General features: G+C 43.3%; 1 protein-coding gene across 2 annotated transcripts in view; it reads left to right on the top strand.

The window, feature by feature from the left end:
- Window positions 1-899: 899 nt before the first annotated feature.
- ARIH1 (ariadne RBR E3 ubiquitin protein ligase 1) overlaps window positions 900-21,616 on the top strand; it is a 113,981-nt gene continuing 93,264 nt past the window's right edge. The window contains exon 1 of one of the 2 annotated variants that reach the window (XM_077828644.1): window positions 900-1,424. In XM_077828644.1, coding sequence (XP_077684770.1) covers window positions 1,056-1,424 — 369 coding nt within the window. In that variant the 5' untranslated portion in view covers window positions 900-1,055. The remainder of the gene's footprint in view (window positions 1,425-21,616) is intronic. The other variant, XM_077828646.1, reaches the window with a different exon arrangement.

The following is a 21,616-nucleotide window of genomic DNA, read 5'->3' as shown; positions in this document are numbered from 1 at the left end:
ATCCACTCATCCCTACACCAACCCCCTACCGCAAATCTCATCCACCCATCCCTATGCCAACCCCAAATCCCATCCACTCATTCCTATGCCAACCCCCTACCGCAAATCCCATCCCTCCCATCCGTACACCAACCTCCGACCCCAAATCCCATCCACCCATTGCTATGCCAGCTTTCCACCCCAATCCCATTGACCCACCCACTCCTATGTCAACCTTGCAGCTAAAATCCCACCCACCCATCCCTACGCCAACCCCAAATCCCACCTGCCCCTCCCTATGCCAATCCTCTACATATCTCCCCATAGCACTGCCTTCCCATCCCTACCATAAACCATCCCTATGCTGACCCCTCCCAACATGCTATGGGATGGGGCGGCAGGTGAAGCGGCCCTGCGTCTTGCTGGTGGAGCTGGGCAGCATGTGCCTGACATGGAATCACACAGCCTGAACTGGGCCTCCACCCGCACACAGAGGGACCCAATGGTGATTTAGTTGCTTAGGTACCACAGTGGACATTGCCTAGAACCAACACCAAGAAGACTGACAGTGCAGCGGGAGGGGAAAGAAAAAGGCGGCCACACTCAACATGGCGGATATAATGAGAAGCTTGGCGGGGTTTCGCCACATCCAAGATGGTGTCCGTAACGGTGAAGAAACTAGTCGCAGGACCTTTCGCCACACTCAAGATGTCCACAACAACACCCAAGATGGCAGCCGTAACAGAAAGGAAACCCAGAGCTATGCCACGCCCAAGATGGCAGTCGCAACGCTGAGGAAGACCAGACCCCCACCCCCTCTGGCCTCACTCAAGATGGCGGCCGCGATGTGACAGCGCGCACGGCAGAGCCCCGCCAAACGTGCGTGCGTGCGTGCGTGCCGCGGCGCGCGGTGACGGAGCGGGTCCGCCGCGTCCCTTTGTTGGCTCAGCGGCGGCGGCGGCGCTGTGTGTTGTTGTCCCGCGGGCAGAGGCAGGCCGCGGCGCAGGAGCAGCCAGGAGCCCGCGCGGGGGGAGGGCGGAGGGTCGGCGCGGGCAGCCCCGGGCCGCCGCCTCGCCATGGACTCGGACGAGGGCTACAACTACGAGTTCGACGAGGACGAGGAGTGCAGCGAGGACAGCGGCGCCGAGGAGGACGAGGACGACGACGAGGAGGACGACGAGCCCGACGACGATAACCTGGACCTGGGCGAGGTGGAGCTGGTGGAGCCCGGGCTGGGCGTAGGAGGCGAGCGCGACGGGCTGCTGTGCGGGGAGACGGGCGGGCTGGGCCCCGGCGGCGGCAGCGGGCTGGGCGGCGGGCCGGGCCCCGGCGGGGGCGGCGGCGGCCACGAGCAGGAGGAGGACTATCGCTACGAGGTGCTGACGGCCGAGCAGATCCTGCAGCACATGGTGGAGTGTATCCGGGAGGTCAACGAGGTCATCCAGGTGCGGGCCGGGCCGGAGCGGGAGGGATCGGTGGCCCGGGGGACCCGCTCCTTAGCCGGGGGGTTTCTGGGGGCGGGGGGTGAAAGTAGCGGGCCCTCTTTTGGGGTGCTGACTGGGTGAGGGGCACACGGAATGGGGGGCGGGTGGCAGGTTGGGGGACGTTCTCCGGGGAGGGTGGTATGTGGGATGCACCCGCCGGGCTGGCGGGGATTGCCAAAGGCCAAATAATCTCTCTGCAGAATTATCAGTGAGGCGGGCGGTGATAACCTTTCTCTCACCCACAATAACGGCACAGGGGGCTGAATCCCCCCAGTAGCAGGGACTCTCTCTCTTCTCCCCCCCACCCCCCCGGCGGAAAAATATCTTCTGCCACAGCTAATCTCTTTTGTCTCCAATGTCTGTACTATCAAACTAGCCTTTCAGTTGTGGATCACCTGATCTTTGTATCCTGAGCATCCTTGGATTTCAGCTTCAGGTTGGAATTTGGTGGGTGGAGGAATGAGGCTAAAATCATTCTTGGATTTCTCTAAGGGTTCAGCTCTACCTTGGTATAACAACCATTCCATACTTGATATCTCAGGAAACTTGTTGCTTGCAGTGTCTTAAGGGGGTTAAGAGATCATTTTTTTCCTGGGTACCTGTCTGTCTGGTTTCTAAACATGTAGTAATTTATTAGCTAAAGTATGTGGTTGTCCGATCTCCTTCTGACTTCCGTTTAGCATTTTAGTAATCTAATTGAAGAGGGGATGGTAGCACATGCACAGAGGAGTGAGAGCATGATTGCTTCTACTAACTTAGTTAGAAAGTAAAATTCGGTTAAGAGGACAGGTTTCCTCAAATGCATGGTCTCCTGTTTGTGCATTTGGATTGTTTCTTTTAATGTAACTACTTTCTCAGGACTGGGTGAGCCCAATAACTGCCTCTTAAAAAAACAAAAAAACCCCCCACCTCTAGTCAATTAACTGTGTTGGAGTTGAGGAAACTGAAGGCATTTTGTTTGTGTAATGGGTGTGTAGCTGAAAGTATGGGGGGAAATGGAAAAATAATCTTTACTTAAAATTTTTTTTAAAGATTTTTTTTTTTTGTCCATCCAAAGAACTTGGTCTGTATAGACCAGTATACGTATCTTTTAGCTAACATTGCAAGATGCTTGTTCTTTCTGGTTGAGTCACTATTCACTTTATACAATAAAATGGAGATACATTTGCTACTCAACAGAATTATTTCCTTACATCCAGGTTTGTCACCCTCCATTTTTCCTGAGTGTATTTAGCAAGTTATGTAGTTAGTAAGTACATACAATGCGAATAATAAATGTGGCACTGACAGATTATTTTTTCTGCGTATCTGGCTATAGGAAATTTAAAAAAAATTAAAGACTATAATTGAGTGGTCTAAGTATTAAAATGTCTTCCAAACCAAACCTCTTGTATCAAAATCTTCTACATCAGAACACTAACAACTGAAAACATAGAAGGTGGTCTCTGTCTTATGTCAAGTTTCAGAGTAGCAGCCGTGTTAGTCTGTATTCGGAAAAAGAAAAGGAGTACTTGTGGCAACTTAGAGACTAACATTTATTTGAGCTTAAGCTTTCGTGAGCTATGAAGTGAGCTGTAGCTCATGAAAGCTTATGCTCAAATAAATTTGTTAGTCTCTAAGGTGCCACAAGTACTCCTTTTCTTTCTGTCTTGTGTTACCTTTGTAACAAACTGCAGCTTAAGCTATCATGCTTATGTTGGTACTGTACTATGCTGCATTAAATTATTAGGCCACTTTCAGCATGGTGCTTTGCCTAAGATATGACTCTGTATCACTAATGTAAAATTAAAAAACACTGACAATTTGAAACAGACTAGTCTTACTCTAGTTCAGTTGGGCTGGATGCATTCATAGTGCCCAAGGTTTTGATTACAAATTAGTAAATGGTAGAAATTCTGGTGACTGTTAAAATGTTGTTCTTAATTGAAAGGGCTGCTTCATCTACTGCCTTCAGACAATATGACAATTTTTATACTGATGACTCATTACTTAGTCTCTCTTGATGCATTTTGTTGCATCTGAACCAGCTTCCTGACTGCTTCACAGCAGTGACACAAATTTGCTTTACACAAGCCTACAAAGTCTCATATTAAGCTTAAGAGCAAGGCTATTGTATGTTATAAATCAGAGTTATTTTGACTATAATTTCTAATTTTTTTTTGTTTAATTATAAGTTGTGTAGATGAGGCTTTGTGGGTGAACAGCAGTGACCATTAATTGATAGCATTATTATTCTAGAACCAGAGAAAAGGCAGCCATGCACTGTGCTTTTTGTACAGTTGTACATACTCACAGAGAGCTAAATCCTTCCCTGTAGTATCTCTGCCATTCCAGTGCTGATTAGGATAGATGAAAATCATTTTTATTGGATATTTGTATTTAAGTACATCTTTATTTTAAAACTATTTACAATTAAATTTGAAATTGACAAACTTTCTATAATTTCTTAAAATGTAAATAAAAAAAATCAAGCAGTACATATTTGCTGCTGAACTTTTAAAGAAAGACTGCTGAACTGGTGGGGAAATCACTGGCTAAGCATCTGGAACCAAGAGTTGGTTGTAGTGCTAAGCCACCTCTTGACAGTATAGAATCATAGAATATCAGGGTTGAAAGGGACCTCAGGAGGTCATCTAGTCCAACCCCCTGCTCAAAGCAGGACTGATCCCCAGTTTTTGCCCCAGATCCGTAAATGGCCCCCTCAAGGATTGAACTCACAACCCTGGGTTTAGCAGGCCAATGCTCAAACCACTGAGCTATCCCTCCCCCCCCAAGTAGTAACCTCTTTTGCAGCTGCAGAGAGAATATTATCTTCATTTTAGTTTGTCCAAATAGTTCAGTTTAATGACTAGTTTATTCAAAGTTGAGAAGCCTATTGGGAGCTGAAGAAGCAGGAAAGCTTGTTTTAGTATTCTGATCTCTGAATAAAAACGGTGTGTGAGGAAGAGATCTACTAGCTCTAAACTCTAGGAGGACATTGTTTCAGGTAACCATGAGTTAAATACCCTAAGGACAGAATCCTTCCTTAGTTTAAATAAATCTGTTTTAAATACAAATCATGTTTTATCAACTTTTTTCTTATGTATGCGGTGCATTTAAGGTAGTTTTATTTAACTAATAAAACAGTTTTTAAATACTCCTTGCACATTTTAATTACAAGTTCCATCCAAATGCATCGTTACACAAATCACAAGTAAAAAGTTAATCTGTGTTAATATAAAAAGTTAAATAAATGTCATTCACCATTTTCTAACATAAATGCAAAAATTAAGAATCTGAATAAATGTTAGTTAGACTATATCTTCTGGTTAGGCAAAAAGTACCAAATATATTATAAAGGCTGTATTTAGCTGCAAATGTTTTAGTGGGTGTATCAATCAAAGAGAACCAACCTTTCTTTAGGAAAATAAAGTAGAAATGCAAAACAAAATTAAAATTGACGGTTTAAATAAGGTTTCCTGCTTGCTGATTTAAATCAGAGTGATATAAATCAGTCCTGATTCATTCCTGAGCAGTCAGCCAGTTGTACCAAGTGTGTATGTAAAGTGCTAGAGAAGTATTAAAGGGCCATTGAGGACTAGATTGAAAATTGAGCTTTTCTAGACTTGAACGTGAACCACTCAGCAGCTTCTCTGCCTCATTCATTAATTTCTAAGTCAAGGTCTTTTGTACATATCTTTCTTTTTTTAATATTGCCTCTTGGAGCAGTAGTAGTTTTGTGTGTGGTCACCTAGACTCCTGCAGTGGGCTCTTGAGACAAGACATCCAGAGTTACTTAAAATTAAAACAAAAACAAAAAAAACCCCACACAACCCAAAAACAAAAAAAACAGCCCATTGCTCTTATACATGCAAGATACCCTGATCTTTAATTACATTCATAGATTCCAAGGCTAGAAGGACCATTGTGGTCATCTAGTTTGGACAACACAGGCCATAGAACTTCCCCAAAATAGATCCTAGAGCATGTAATAGTAGAGAGCATTAATTTCATTGGGGCTCCCCACAGGCATTATGGTCTGCCAGTTCAGAACAACTTGAGCCATTTTACTGCTGTTATATATTTTATGTCTGCAAGTCTTTTTTGTTTAATGCACATGAGTTCAGAAATCAGTTTCAGTGCTTGGGTTAGAATAGTAACAAGTAAACTTTTGACCTAAAATCAGCTTAAGCACTAGAGGATATCAGAAGAGGGTATAAAATCTTCAGTTGTTGATTTGAATGCCAGTGGATTTAAAATCTGTTCATGGATAAATAAACTTAATTTGGTACTTATAAAAATATACAGTCAGGCTTTTTTTTTTTTAAATTGCTCTTCCAGTGATTGCTATTATCTACTCCTCTGTTGCTGTTTGCTTTCTGATAAAAGATTCTAGTCTGCATTCTGTCTGTGGCATTCAACCAGAACTGCTGCTGTTGTTTTAGGTTCAGTAAACCTTATTTAGGGTCACATAGTAGTACTTGCCCGGATCCTGCTGGAGATCTGTTGTTGCAGTCCCACTTGTTCCATCCAGTATTAGGTGTTTTGGCGTCTCTGTATCTTCATTCAGCTTACTGATAGTGTCCAATGTCAAGCAGTGGATAAAATCATGTTTACAACTATTTTATAATGCATGGTAATTCGTATAATATTAAAGTGAGTTTTTTGATGCAGAGTTGCCCAATATCCAGGAAGTTTAGCATTATCTGGCAGTTCTACCAGAGTTAGTGAATATACCTGTGTCTGATCAGAATCTAGGTAGAAAAGTTAAAGACTGACTTTGTAGAATTTTTTGACTGAGCAAACTTGTAGTTGTAGCAAAGGAAAAATACTAATTAAAGCTGGAAAAGCTACACATGGATGAACACAGAATCCGGCTGGTATAATTTCCAGGTGCTAGCAGGTTCAGTGGGTCTTTGGCCATGTTAAAACATTTGTGAGAAAGCAGTTTGTTACCTAGTAGTACTAATTTTCTTTTCTGTATGAATAAGATTGAAGTAAATTTACCTTCTCCAACCTCCCCCAATTTGCCTCCAAAGTAAAGCATAACAAGGTAAATCTTAAACAGGAACAGTTTATCATCGGATTTGATTTGGTCTGAGCCCATGCTGAAATTCTGATTTAACTGAAATAAAATTATAGGGCACAAGCATAGCAAACTAACTGAGAAGTCTCAAAATGTGATTGTAAACAGGGAATTTGTCATTGAGGAGGTGTGTTTATAGTGGGGTCACACTGGGATCTATTCTTGGCCCTGCTCTATTTAACATTTTTATTTGAAAACACCGAATCATTGCTGACAAAATTTGCAGGTGACTCAAATTGGGGGAATGGTGAATTATGAGGGACAGGTAACTGAGAGCAATCTGGATTGCTTGGTAAACTGCGTGGAAGAAAACAATGTTTTTAATATGGGTAAATGTATACATCTAGGAACAAAGACTGTATGCCATATTTACACGATGAGCGACTTTATCCTGGGAAGCAGTGACTCTGGAAAATATTTGGGGGTTGGTGTGTATAATCAGCTGAACATGAGCTCCTGGTACGATGCTGTGGCCAAAAGGGTTAATGCGATCCTTGGATGCATAAACAGGGGACTCTCCAGTAGGAGCGGAGAGATTATTTTACCTCTATATTTGGCACTGGTGCGACTGCTGTGGGAACGCTGTCCAGGACTAGTGTCTACAGTTCATAAAGGATGTTGATAAATTGGAGAGGCTTCAGAGAAGAGCTGTGAGAATGACCAAATGATTAGAAAACATGCCCTATAGTGATAGACTCAAGGAGCTCAATCTATTTAGTTTAAAAAAGAGGATTCTAGGGTGACTTGGTTAGTCTATAAATACCTCCATGAGGAACAAATATTTAATAATGGGCTCTTCTAGCAGAGAAAGGTATAACATGATCTAATGGCTGAAAGTTGAAGCTAGACAAAGTCAGACAGGAAATTACATACATTTTTAAGAGTAGTTTACTAAGGATCAGTTTACTAAGGATCATGGTTGATTCCCCATCAGTGACCATTTTTTAAATCAATATTGGATGTCTTTCTAAAAGAAATGATCTGGGAATTAATTTGGGGAAATTCCCTGGCCTGTTAGAAAGTCAGAGTAGATGATCACAATGGTTCCTTCTGGCCTCTGAATCTATGGAAACTTAATTGCAAATTTCATAATGATAGAATTTGTCATGCTGTTGAAATGCTGACTGACTGTCATTTTTTTCTGAGGCTGGATACTCTACATTACATTAAAACTGGAGTGGCCAACTTGAGCCTGAGAAGGAGCCAGAATTTACCAATATACATTGCCAAAGAGCCACAGTAATACGTCAGCAGCCCCCCATCCATTCCCCTTCCCCGCTCCCAGCGCCACCCACCCACCGGCAGCCCCACCATTCAGCGCCTCCCCCTCCCTGCCTGCACCTCCTGATCAGCTGTTTCGTGGCATGCAGGAGGCTTTTTAGGGGGGAGGAGCGAGGGCATGGCAGGCTTAGGGGAGGGGACAGGAAGGGGTGGAGTGGGGGCAGGGCTTGTGGCAGAGCCAGGGATTGAGCAGTGAGCACCCCATGGCACATTGGAAAGTTGGCACCTGTAGCTTGAGCCCAAGAGTCGGTGCCCGTACAAGGAGCTATTGCCTATACAAGGAGCCACATATTAACTTTTGAAGAGCCGCACATGGTCCCGGAGCCACAGGTTGGCCACCGCTGCATTAAAACATCACATAGTTTGCTTCATCAGCTCCCATCAGGAATTACCATACAATTCTAGGACCATTGTGGAGATGATTATCTTAAATGATATAAGTTCTTGGCCTAATGTCAGTGATTCGGCAATGTCTGTAAATTCTTGTTGACCTTTTAATCTGAAGATGGCTGTTTCCAGAACTATGTGCAACTTCTTTTTTACCACTAGAGTCTGGTGCAATAGAGCTAATGGAAACACTACCAAATTACTCTGAACTGCTGAAAACAACACATTTATTATATCTGTGTGCTTGCACAGACATAAGCAGAATTGCAGATGCTTGGTAATGTTTGCTACATATAGCACTCAGCATTTATGTTGCTAATATCTGATTAGAAACTCACTCGTCTTTTGAGGAAGAACTGTCAAGTGGGATGCAGCTAACACAAGGAGAAGACATGTGAATAAGCCACTTAAACTCATGCTGTTCCTGTCTGGAATTTTCAGCTAACCAATCTTTAAACCACAGGTCAGAATGTTATCTCTTATCTCAGAATCTGATTGTGTACTGCACTGAACCACTTTGCAAACCACTTTGGGTTTTGATCATCAAAATAAGCGTTCAGTTTTCTTACATATTTTCCCCAAGGCTTTCGCAGAGTAACTTACTGGGCTGATTTTTAAATGAAGAAACATACGCTGGGAGATATCTGAGACTTGATCCACTAACAGACAAGGCTTTCTTGTTAAAAGGGACACTTCTGGTACAAGTGACTGTCTTGCCAAGTTTTTCTTCTGTCAAATCTTTATTAATAGGATTATGCCTGAATAAATGGTTCACTAACTATGTTAGTATTGAGGCTTTTCTGTATCAGGTCACTACTTCTATCTTGACTCCATTTATTTGCATTCATGTTTTATTTTGCTCTTCTGTGAATAATACAATTGTGAAAATTAAGCTTTAATCTTTTTGATCCATATTTCTACTTATTTTGAAGTCTCAGTAGAATGGTTGGTTGGTAATGTGGATAATTAGTTTTGTTGTTATAGCTTTCTTCTCTTTTTTATTTTCAAGCAAAAGGCTTGTGTGACTTCAGTCTTTTCCCCATCTTGATAAATAGGCTTTACTTGAGCCTCTGAATTATATCAGTAGTGCTGTTGCCAGTAGCGGAACTAGTCTTTTTCAGTCTTGGGACGGGTAAAGGTATTAAGAATATTTGACTAAAAATCCTAGGTGGCTGACATGGCAAAAATATTGCTCATGAAGAACCCACCAATATGTAAGGCAGGGGTGGCCAACCTGTGGCTCCAGGGCCACATGTGGCTTTCAGAAGTTAATATGTGGCTCCTTGTACAGGCACTGACTCTTGGGCTAGAGCTACAGGCGCCAACTTTCCAATGTGCCCAGGGGGTGCTCACTGCTTAACCCCTGGCTCTGCCACAGGCTCTGCCCCCACTCCACCCCTTCCCGCCCCCTACCCTGAGCCTGTCATGCCCTTGCTCCTTTCCCACAAAGAGCCCCCTGCATGCCACGACACACCTGATCGGGAGGTGTGGGGAGGGAGGGGAAGGCGCTGATTGGCAGGGCTGCTGATGGATGGGGGGTGCTGGGAGCAGGGGTGGAGGGAGCTGATGCAGGGCTGCTGACGTATTACTGTGGCTCTTTGGCAAAGTATATTGGTAAATTCTGGCTCCTTCTCAGGTTCAAGTTGGCCACCCCTGGTGTAAGGGAAAAACTGTTGGGAGTCTGGCAGGGTTTCATAATTGCATAATTTGTAATTTGGTGCTCTGTCCTGCAAGATGCTGAGCATTCTGGCCCTGATTCAGTGAAGTGCTTAAGAATGTGCTTAGTTTTAAGCATCTGCTTAAGTGCTTTGGTGCATTGGGACGGAAAGCTCAGCACTATGCAGGATCCAGACCTAGTACAAAAATACCACTATTTCCTAAATTCTCAGTAGTTGAACAGATGAAATTGTAGTATATTTGAGTGCTTGTAGTATTGGAAAAAATGGGTGCCTCCGTTAGGACCTCGTCCTGCTTCCATTAACGTTAGCAAGTCTTGTTGATGTCTGTGGGGGGAGAGTCAGACACTTCCTGGATAAAAGCCTTCACACAGAGACGAAAAAATATCCAGGCTGCTCCTAAGTTACAATGCAGTGTTTGTTAAAAGTATTGAAGAACAGCTTTTTCAAGTACAGCACAAATGGGGCTGTGCAAATTCCTCAGAATGCTCTCTGGCTATAAAAGAGCTCTATTTAACTGCAAGTGTGAACCTATTGTTGCTTGGAAAAAGTGGTACTATTAAACAATGGTTTTCCTTAGATGTTCTGGTTAGTGCAGAATGTACTGATTTCTGGCCATGCGATTTATGAAATATCCTCAATGTTGACTAGACTCAGTATTGCTGGCAACTCAGTCAAAACGTGTTGCCCACAGTAGGATTGATTTGCCAGTGGCTGCAGAAAATGCTGATACCATACTGGCTTGTATTAAAAATCTTATCTAACGTCAGAGATGGAATCTTGAAAATGTTAAGTACTCAAAACTGCCTGATGCTAGCATTCTAAGTAGAAATCTGTTGTAGGAATAGGCACATTTAAATCTAATGGGCATTATGTTCTGATCTGGCCTAGTAGCCTGTATGAGGTAAATTGTGACACCTTGGAGTCTGTCTTCTCAGTGAGTACTTAGCTTATAATGAAATATTGTTTGGGGCCCTAAGCATTGTGATGCTAGAAGGAAATGCTTTATTGAACTTCATGCTTCTGTCATATAGTGTTTATAAGGTGTTTCATTATAGAAGGAATGCATTGTGTTTCCCAGGAGCAGGGCAGCTTTCATTGTGACAAAGCTCTCCTGTAAGATCTGCTTCTTGTAATTATTGTGCAGGTTTAAAAATGATTATATGGTACTTGTTTGTTCAAATTGGTCAATTGGCTCACCTGTGAGTTAATTTCAGACATTTTCTATTGCATAAAATAGCTGTTCTTTGGAATTAAAGATTAATTTCTTACAGGATGGTTTAGACAAAACAGATCCTGCATCTTGGCAGGGGATTAGACTAGATGACACTTGTGGTTCCTTCTAACCGTGTGGTCCTATGATTCTATATATATTTTTGAATTCTTTTCTTTAGTAGGATAGGGAAGTCCACTATATTTGTACAAGTTTACATAGTAACCTGAACTTCAGAGTTAAGTAGCATGTTTGGCTAATGCCTTAGACTACTGTCTCTAGCAGTGAGTTAAAATTCCAGCTCTGGTCATGAGTTTAAAAAAAAAATTTGCTGGTCTCATTCTTGCCCTTAGCATCATCTTGCAAAAATCACCACACATCAACAGGATTGTGGCAGCCTTCACTTAAGAAACCCAGGACTGTACTAGGAGGTTGACACAGGTCAGCACTTCACGTGTTGGAGATGCTTTCACGGTGCCTGAAAACGTTGCCTTGCTCTAGCTCCTGTTAAATGTTCCCTTCCATGAGCACCAAAAGTCACAACTTAAAAAATAAGAGGATAGGTGAAACATAGTTAATATATAACTAGGGCATTTAAATGAACTAGGGCTTGCCTACTAGTTTTCACCAGCTGAAAATGAAAGAACTTAACATGCCAAGCTATAATGTATTACTAAATGAGTGGCTCACTGTGTGCCACTGCACAATTACAATTGAGACTGTAGTTTTCATGGAACTCTTAACTTGGAGCAATAGATGTTGTCTTGGACATAGCTTACCTGCTCAGAGGCATGAAACCATCGCTCAGGTTTTGATGCTTGCCACAAGTGAGGATCAGTTTGCTTTTGGTTTTAATCCTGTAGGAATTTTACTTTATTTTTATTTCCTATAAGAAACTTGGTGCTTTACCATATTTTATGGTATGGCAGTTATGTAAGGCGGCAGTGATGTAAGGCAGTCATTGTGCATCCCATTTGTGAATGTTTCACGTCTTGCTCAGAGCTATATAGAGTGCAAAGTTAAGTCTGGTAATGTGAAGCACTGACTTCTGATATGACAGCCAGTCTCTAGTTCTTGGTATAAGTTATACCTGGAAAACTACAGCATTTGTCTGAAGTGACACCATTAACTCAGATTAAAAGTAGCTTCGTAAACTGCATCTTCAAATCCCTCTGCCACTTGTTGTACTTTTAAACTTTCCTATTCTGAAAAATGTTCCTCTTTCCCATTACTTAGTGAAAGAGCCATCTCAGTAGGAGAAGTTTCAGAGTAACAGCCGTGTTAGTCTGTATTCGCAAAAAGAAAAGGAGTACTTGTGGCACCTTAGAGACTAACCAATTTATTTGAGCATGAGCTCACGAAAGCTCATGCTCAAATAAATTGGTTAGTCTCTAAGGTGCCACAAGTACTCCTTTTCTTTTCTCAGTAGGAGAAACTGACTATGCAAAGTGGTGTCAGATGCATTAGAACAGGCTGGAGAAATTTTCTGTAATCTTTTACTTGTACCTTTGTGTTGTAACAACAATGGGTTAAAAACTTCCATCCATAAATTATGTGTAGATTGTGCCTCTTAATGCAGAATATAATTTCTTGTTCCACTAGCCAAAGTGACTTCGTGACTGGTACAATTTAAACCACAAGATGTAGAATCTCTGTGCATGTGCAAATACAGACTGTTATTGGGTTTAAGTGTAGTTATACAACAGCATCTGGGTTTGCAAGAAAATTGCAATCTCATTGGTTGTAAACATACACAGAGGGACTGTAGATACTATGTGCTACGAATGGCATATTTGAGCAGGGCCAGGATACCAATTCAAGTTTTATTCGATGTAGGTGAGTATTAAAAACAAACAAAAACCCTGTACCAAGCTTATAGGGATGCTGGTGAAAGAGCATTATCAAAAAGAGGAAGTGTCTGACTCTGCTTTTGAAGTATTTGAATTCTGTTTTGTAGTCTGATATGAACATAATGGTTTGCCATTGAACACATTACTATTCTGGGCTTTTTTGGTTGAGAACACTGAGACGCCAAAGGTTTTGTTTGATTAGCATTTGGCTTCTTCACCTGCCACTCTTATTCCACACAACTTAATTTTTTGCTCTTGAGCTGTGAGCAAAGACAACAGTAATGTTTTTGATAGTTTCCCATGTCCACTCCATTCCAGTATAGTTCATAATTTTCTGGAGTTCAGTGTAGTTTCCTCAGCACTTGAAATGCCCATACCTGGAATACAGACAGGTGACTTTCAAACGCTATCTTATTTACGTGACATAGTTCAGAGTACTTATTCTCAGTATTCAAAATACTGTGTGCATGCAAGTATAATTAACTTATCGGAATACAATGGCTCAAGCAACTATTTGCACTTTCAATTTCTCACCGTTGGTGAACCTAGAGAAAACTTTGGCCAGTGTCTAAACTTGCAGCTATAAAACCATTTTTAAGTCCACATTTACATGCCTAACGCTGTGATTTTCAAAAGCATCAAGTGACTTAGGAAGAAGTCTTGGGACCTGTGCTCCTAAGCCACATAGATGCTTTTGAAAATCCCACCCTTAGTAGCCTAGCTTTAGGCACCTTTTTGTGAAAACTTTGACCACTACTTCAGAATCAGCGTGCACATCATGGTAACTTCTGGAAACACTAACCTTTTTGCCAGTCTCTGTTTTGAAGGCAGGGGCAACTGGTGCTACTATTTTGGGCAGCACTAGGGAGCAGATAGGCAGGGTTCCTGGCTGTTGAGAATTGGGACTCTGTCTATAGTGAGGAATCCTCCCAAAGGACTAACTTATGAGCGAGGGAGTATCCCCATCTTAGTGCACATCTCTAGGAAAAGTGTGAAGTCAAACAAACTGAGCTGCTGGCATGCAGGGCTGCTGCACAGCCATGCCAGAGCTGTGTCCTTCCCCTGCTGCGAGGAGCTGCCACAGCAGTCCCACATTTTCCCTGGCAGCTGGGGCAGGCTCCAGTTTCAGCAGCTATGGGGGAAGATGAGGAATCCAAATACTGCCATTGGGTAGAGGAGCAGTTGAGGATTTTGCAGCCACTGACAGCAGGGGAAGTGACTGGTTCCTGACAGCAGTCTAGGAATATCTAAAGAGATCACCTGCTTTATACAAGGAGCACCTAACAAGAATTCTGCTCCTTAAGTTCTCTTGGCCCTTTTAGTGTTCCCCTACTGTACTCTGTGGCTTCATCCTGAAGCAGTGGAGTTCCCTCATCCCATTTTTCAAGCAATGTCATTTGCATCTGTCCTAAACAAAAAACCTCATATCAAGAAAATGTTTTAACTTTGTCTTTACTATCTGGAGACCTTGGGAGCAGTGTGAGACTCTGGACCACTTTCCCCCAGACTATGTACTAGGGGTAACTGTGGCTTGAATGTGAAGGCTAGAGTGAAGCATCCAGCATGCAAGTGAGGAGCCTTTTGTACTAGCTGGCTCACTCCATCTCTAATTTCTTGGTCTGAGCTAGCCCGCTCTAAGTATAAGAAACATCTTAAAAGCATGCCTTTGCCCTCAAGTATCAAATTTGAAGAAATGGGAGAGAGAGGGGACTGATGGCAACAGCAGCATGTGAAGCTGTTCAAAGCAAGGTGGGGGTCCAGCTAAATTGACTAACATGTCAAAGGAAGCCTTCTGCAACTGCATTAACCAGGGACTTTGATTTGGTCATTGGGTACGTTAATTTGAAGGTCTGGCTGTAGTTGGCAGCATTCTTCATCTGTTTCTTCAAGCCTTGGAAGCAGATAGTCATGTGTAAGGGAGCCAGGCTCTTACTTCTCCAGCAGGCTGAGCTGGGTGAATTAAAAGGTTCCTTGCTGAGCAAGGGGCAAAAAAAACCCCTCTTGCAGTTTTTACCTTTTGATGCACAACAAAAATGTGTGAGCAATTGGCTAAACTCACTCTGCAACTGCAGAACTACATGCCAACTGTCAAAATAACTTCTGTGTTTTATCTCTCAAGTATTTTAAATTTGGATCTGCCCCATCCCTTAGTTCAGGAGAATGTAGGAAGAGACTCTACTTCAAAAATTAAAATGAAACCGTCCCAAACCTTTCCACATTACATATTTGCTGTCTTCACTTATATCTGCTCAGTACCCTGAGAGGACAAATTTGACAGCTGTCAGTACTGCAGAGCCAAGATAGTTGCTGAAGAACTAAGCTGTTTTCTGCCTCATGCATCAATGAAATAGCCAGTGAAGTTAAATTCCAGAATGTTTAATGGTTATGATATGAAACAAACACAGCTTTACTCTTGTTAGGTACTGGATAGATTTTTGTAGTGCTTGTAATTTAAGTCAAAACTTTATCTTTTTGTTTTAAACATGGAAAGTACAGATATAGGGCAATGGGAAATAATATAGCACACTAGGGTAGTGTTATGTCATGTCTATGCTAGGAGTGTTTTGCCAATTTAGGGTATACTGGTATCCTATAATGGCAAAGCACTCTTAGTGTATATACAGCTTGTGCTGGCAAATTTCAGCTCTCCCACCCTCCCAATGAAATAGCAGTGTCTATACTGGGGTTTTGATGACACAGCTGTCAGATTGCACCATCATTACCCCTGACTGATATGTCCGTGCCAGCAAAAGCACAAATAGAGGGGAAGGGAGGGTATTCTAATTTGAATACAAAAGGAAATGTAAATTTCCCCAGAATTACTCCTCAAACTCATCACTGTCTGTTGTCATGTTTTCTGTGGGCATCCTGAGAGAGGTAGGCCTTTTAGGAGGAACTTGAATGTTGTGAAGGTAGCTGAGTCCATGCCTTGTAGCTGAGCTTGGGAAGGACATTCTTTGCATAGGGATGTGACATGGTATGGAGAGGCTCGTGTGAGAAGCTGACAGATGAATAGATAAGGCCAACATCACTAATGGTGCCAGAGGGTGATATGGAATGAGATGATGGCTGGACCTAGAATGGAGATAGTTGACATTCTGTTTCTTATGCATGCGCACACTTGAACAAGTCCGTTTAACAGATATCGCAATGGATTATTTCACTGACAGTATCATTCCTATGAATCCTTTAGATCCATGTGGTGAGAAATGGCAAAATACTTACAGGATTACAAGGAGGTTCTTAGTTCAAAGAATGTAACTTTCCTTCAAATTTTACTTTAGAGTCAGTTCGGTGCTCATGAAACTGGGGGTTTATGGGCAGTTACTGATACGCTTCCCATTACAACTCTGCTTGTTACTTTTTAGCAAACCCTTGCTGTTCCAGTACTTAGGCATTTCAAGCATGGGATACCAAACCGGACAAACTATGCATTCTGTTTGTGAGGTGAACATGCAAAGCTATGAAGCAACTACCTCAAGCTTGTGACCTAGAATAGGACTTGATCTTTGGGTTTGTGGCCTCTACATCACAGCGTGTAAGTGCATGCGCGCGCCTGCCTTTTGGAGAATTGCTGCAAGGCTGTTCTAAAATCTTATATCACAGTTGATACCATTGGGGATTGCACCTATTCTCAACAGTAGAAAGCAAACATAAGCTACGTCCAGTGGAATTTACAAAATAAAGTGGGGAACAACATGAGAGAGCCAGAATAATCTGGAGAAATGAGGACTGACACTTCCAATATGCTGTTGTAGGGAGGAAGAGTAACTGGGTGAAATTTTCTCTTCATATTGATGTTCCATTTGAAGAAAGTCCACAGTCTACAGTCCACTGAGGTACTTGTAGTAGTATGCTGAGGGGCTGGAGAGAATGATTTGAAGAAAGATTAGGAGTTAAATATATAAGTCTTGGTTAAGAGACAGATAATATGTGGGGGGTGGGATTAGTGGAATCTGGAAGGGTTTATAGTGTGAAAGCAGGTGTAACTAGAACTAGTAGGACAAAACTGAAATTGAGGCTGAATGCTGCCTAATGAGATTGGACTCCTGGGCAGTCTCCAAAGGAAGTGTCCGAAGCCTCATTTCTTGATACATTTTAAACCTAGACTGGACAAAATCCTAGGAAATATTTCAAAGGGTACAGTCCTGTATTGGCAGAGAAGGCCTGGATAACTTCATGTCTCCCATGATTCTATAAACTGTGAAGTTGTGATAGCATACAGAAACAGAGTGCAAGTTCTGAATGCATCTTTCAAAACTTAACCAAACTGGTATCAGGTCTGTCTTCAACTTAACTGTCCGCTTTCACTGTGGTGGAAGAACTTAAAACCGCCTGGCAAGCATCTAGGACGGGGTGGGGAACCTTGTTTCTATCAGGGGCCACTGACCCACAGAGAAAAAAATCAGTTGTGGGCCACAAACACCCCCAGGGGGGAGGAGCGGAGGCTCGGGCTTCCCCTAGGCTCCAGGGTGGGGCCAGAAACAAGGGGGTTGAGGTGCGGGGTCTGGAAGGGAGTTAGGATGCAGGAGAGGGTTCTGGGCTGGGGCAGAGGGTTGGGGTGTGGGCTCTCGCCAGGCAGTGCTTACCTCAGGAGGCTCCTGGTCGGCAGTGCCGTGGGGCTAAGGCAGGCTCCCTGCCTCCCGGGGCTCTGTGCTGCTCCCTGAAGTGGCCGCCATGTCCAGCCCCTAGGTGGACGGTCCAGGAGAACTGCAGAGCCAGGGCTGGGGGTGTTGCGTGGAGCTTCCCTGATTGCTTCTGCTCCTAGGGGCTGCAGGGACATGCTGGTCGCTTCTAGGAGCTGCGTGGAGCCAACTGGACTTTTAATGGCCTGGCAAACCTAGCTTCCCCCCTCAGTGGGTGGGATGAAATGAAGCAGTGGGCTGAATTTGGCCCGTGGGCTGAAGGTTCCCCAACCCAATCTAGGAAATGAGGGGTGGAACACTCCTGTACTATTACCATAAAGTTCTGCAGAACAAACCCACCCAAAGAGCCATAGTCAATGGCCAGAGCAGTTCACATATGAATTTAAGGACTTCTGGGTGGATTGAGTCAGTTTTTTCCATTTTTATGTTTAGATACAAACTAGCAAGGGGGTTTTGAAAGTTATTTTTCTGTAACAAATATACATAGGTTTTTTCTTATTTACATCTGAGCTTGTTTAGCTTTGAAGGATCTAACTTAATAATATAGTAAATAAATTTCCTTACCTGTATTGCTGATAACTGAAATTAATGCTGAATTGTAAAAATTCTGTGTGTGTACTCTTGGGTTCTTATATATTTCTGTCAACTTGGGCACAGGAAGTTGATGGTGCACAATAGAGGATGCAGCTCAGTTTGGGATAAGCTTTTCTGTTAACAGCTCAGTTAAATGAGGTTCATAGCCAAGACTGTCCTGTCAGAGGTGCTCTGTGTACCGTGGTATAGATCTTGAGGGCTATTAGAAACATAAGACATTTTGCCCTTGGCTGGGAGTGTGATCTGAAAACTCCTTACTGTGTTGTTATAACTAGCCCTGGAGTCTCATTCTGGAAACTGGCTATGTAAATAGCTCACTATTTGATTCTTGCTTCATTTTCTCCCTAGGTCTCTAGATTTCTGTTAATGCACTTTCTCACATTCTGCTGCTGCCTTTCTTTGGTTTTTGCCGTGGAACCTTCTGATGCCAACAATCCATCTTCCTGTAAATGTGCATGTTGCTTCCTTTGTGCATAATAAGGTTGAAGCAAATCTTGTCCTGCTTACCCCATGTCCTAGAAAGACTGACCTTGGAATGAATGTGGGTGTGTTGCAGCAGCCTTCTCTCTACCATTCTACTCCCCCACCCCTGCAGCTTCCAGCTGTTGGGCAGCTGGGAGACCCCAGAGCTCCCAGCTGTGACGGGCGGTGGGGGTCCCCTAGAGCTTCTAGCCGCTGGGCAGCAGGGGGACCGCAGGTCCCAGCCTCTGCGGGGGAACCCTGGACCTCTTTGTCACCGCAGGTGGTGTGGGGGAACGTGCAGTTACCCAGCTGCCACAGGCCTCTCCCGGAGCTCCCAGCTGCCGTGGAGATGGGGGTGACGGAGCACCCTGGAGCTCCCAGCTGCTGGATCCTCCTCCCTCTCTATTTTGTCGGGGATATTTTTAGTAAAAGTCAGGAACAGGTCACGGGCTTCTGTGAATTTTTGGTTCTTGCCCGTGAGCTGCCCATGACTTCTACTAAAAATATCTGAAACAAAATCTTAGCCTTAGTCATAACAGAAGTTATTAAAACAAGTTGGATATGCCAAGATGCTGCATTGTTTTGTGGTGGTCTTCCTTGGATATCCGAGTGCTCCGTGGTTTGTCCCTCTCCAGTAATGGGCTTTTCATTCAGGCTAGCCACATCCATAGTATCTAGTAAAATGGAGGTGGTGGTAATAGCAACTCTATGAAAGGAGGGCCTGATATTCATTCAGTGCCTAGTGACTGATTTGACCAGACACTGTCCAGGGAGCAGGTAGACTATGCAGTCTGGAATATGGCATCTTGAATCCCATTCAAAGTATGTTGGTGATAGCAGCACTTTTCCTTTACTATCCTCAGAGTACAAAAAATCCATGGAAACTTTCCCACTATTGCTGAGTGGAAGTAATCGAAGTAGTTCAGTGGGCAGGACAACATGCGTCCTGCTCCTTTTTCTCTTCCAAAAATTCTTGGAAACCTCGACTGGCAGAGACAGCAGCATTGCCATCAGACATGGGCAGACAATGCCAGTCTCTTGAAATGTAGCTAGGCCTGAATTAGGCAACCAACCCATTTCCAAGCTCATATGGGTGGGTGCCACATAGACTAGAGACCTCAGAGTAAGTGGTTCCAGCTGAAAAATACTGGTGTCTCAGCCAGATGAAAATGCAAGCAGTTGGAGTTCTTTACAAATTCAAATTATAGCTCTGACACTAGGCCATGTAGTTTAAGTTAGAACATGGTACTATATAGTGCTAGCAAACAAGTAAGTAATGATCCAGAGGAGCATTGTAATGAACCATTATGCGACACTGTCAATTTGAAACACGAGTTTAGAAGATTTCCCCTTCCAACTCAGTAGTTTCAGTAGTTTGCAATTTTTAAAGGCCTTGCCTTTTGTGTGAAACTCTCACAATCAGGATAATACGGACTATATGGGGAAGTAGTGAAATTGAATGCGCAAACTGTCAAATGCACAAAGTAAACAGGGAAAAAAAATCTTTTCCTAATCTTTCTTTTATAGGAATCTTGGTGTTAGCTGCAAACAATAGTAGGTAAAATAGCTTCACAAGCTATTATCAGATTTAGTCCTCTGCCATTTTTTCCCCTTTTTTTCTCCTTCAAAAAAAGGAGTAGTCTAGTAGAGAAACGTTACCCCTTATGTGAATGAAACTGCGAGATCCGCAGTTCTGAGGCTATGTCTACATTGGAACTTTGTCAGCAAAACTTTTGTCGTTCAGGGGTGTTAAAAACACAGCCCGACGAACGACCAAAGTTTTACAGACAAAAAGCGCCTGTGTGAACAGTGCTTTGTCGGCAGGAGAGCACTCTTGCCAACAAAGCACTGTTCATTCGGGCGCTTTTCATCTGTAAAAGTTACTGCCACTTGTTGGGGGTAGAAGTTTTTTGTCGGCACGAGAGCTCTCTCCTGATGACAAACAGCAGCTACACTATGCGCCTTTTAGCGGCATAGCTGTAGCGGCACAGTTGTGTTGCTAAAAACAGCAGAGTGTAGACATAGCCTGAGATAGGTGGGCAGTATATCCAGAGGCTTTCCAGTTGCAAGATAATCAACAGGACACTTGCTGAAAACAATCTCCCCAATATATTGCATTTAGTACCTGAACACAAGGGCAGCACTTGTGAATGTGTGTTCATTCACTGTCAACCTGATGGATATCTGACTTAACAGATGCCCTGTCTCCAGTTTCTCTGCTACACAAGTTAACTGTGATAAAGGACAAGAGGGGATATATCTGTCCTAGTGGCCCCAGAGTTGACCAGATTGTGATGGGGCATCTCATCTCAGATTGTGATGGGACAGTGTGGCTGTGCCTCCAAACTTGTGGATGGGTTGGCTAGTAAAAGGGAATGCATTCCAGTGCTGAGTGGATTTCTTGAAAGTCTATTGGTGCATTGAGCTGCTGCATGTCCCATATCCCTAGGCCCTAGTGCTGTGTCCTGATGTTAATCTGCATCATATCCCTGATTATGGATACGCAGGGGCACTGTTTGGAACCTGATCCCCCATGCACCTTCTCCCCTGGGATCCAGGTTGTCTCACAGAAGTGGGAGTCTTCAGTGCTGTCTGTATCAGAGGTGAAAGAGCAGATGCCAAGGGCTGGGGAACATAAACAAAAATAAAGTCTCCAAGCAAATACAGGCAGACTTTATTCCCCATGTCACTTTTCACTGTGTGATCCCACATGGCTCCATCCTCCTTCTCAATTCTTGAATGATGTTTAACACTGACTCCCCCAGGATGCTGCTTTCTGGAGCCAGAATGTGATGGGACTGCTAGCAGCAACTGGCTGAGAGCTGTTGACATTAATGCATTGTTGCATCATCTCCTGTGGAACATGAGGCTCCCAGCTGATCCTATATCCAAATAGACAGTCTCCCCTCCCCACTGGAATTCCAGGTCACACCGCAGATTGTCTTCAGAACAAGAAAAACAGGAATAGAGAAGCAGGTT

The sequence above is a fragment of the Eretmochelys imbricata genome, chromosome 10 (assembly GCF_965152235.1).
Source record: "Eretmochelys imbricata isolate rEreImb1 chromosome 10, rEreImb1.hap1, whole genome shotgun sequence".
Taxonomy (NCBI): domain Eukaryota; kingdom Metazoa; phylum Chordata; order Testudines; family Cheloniidae; genus Eretmochelys; species Eretmochelys imbricata.
The sequence above is the reverse complement of the archived record's forward strand: the minus strand, read 5'-3'. Positions and strand labels throughout refer to the sequence as shown.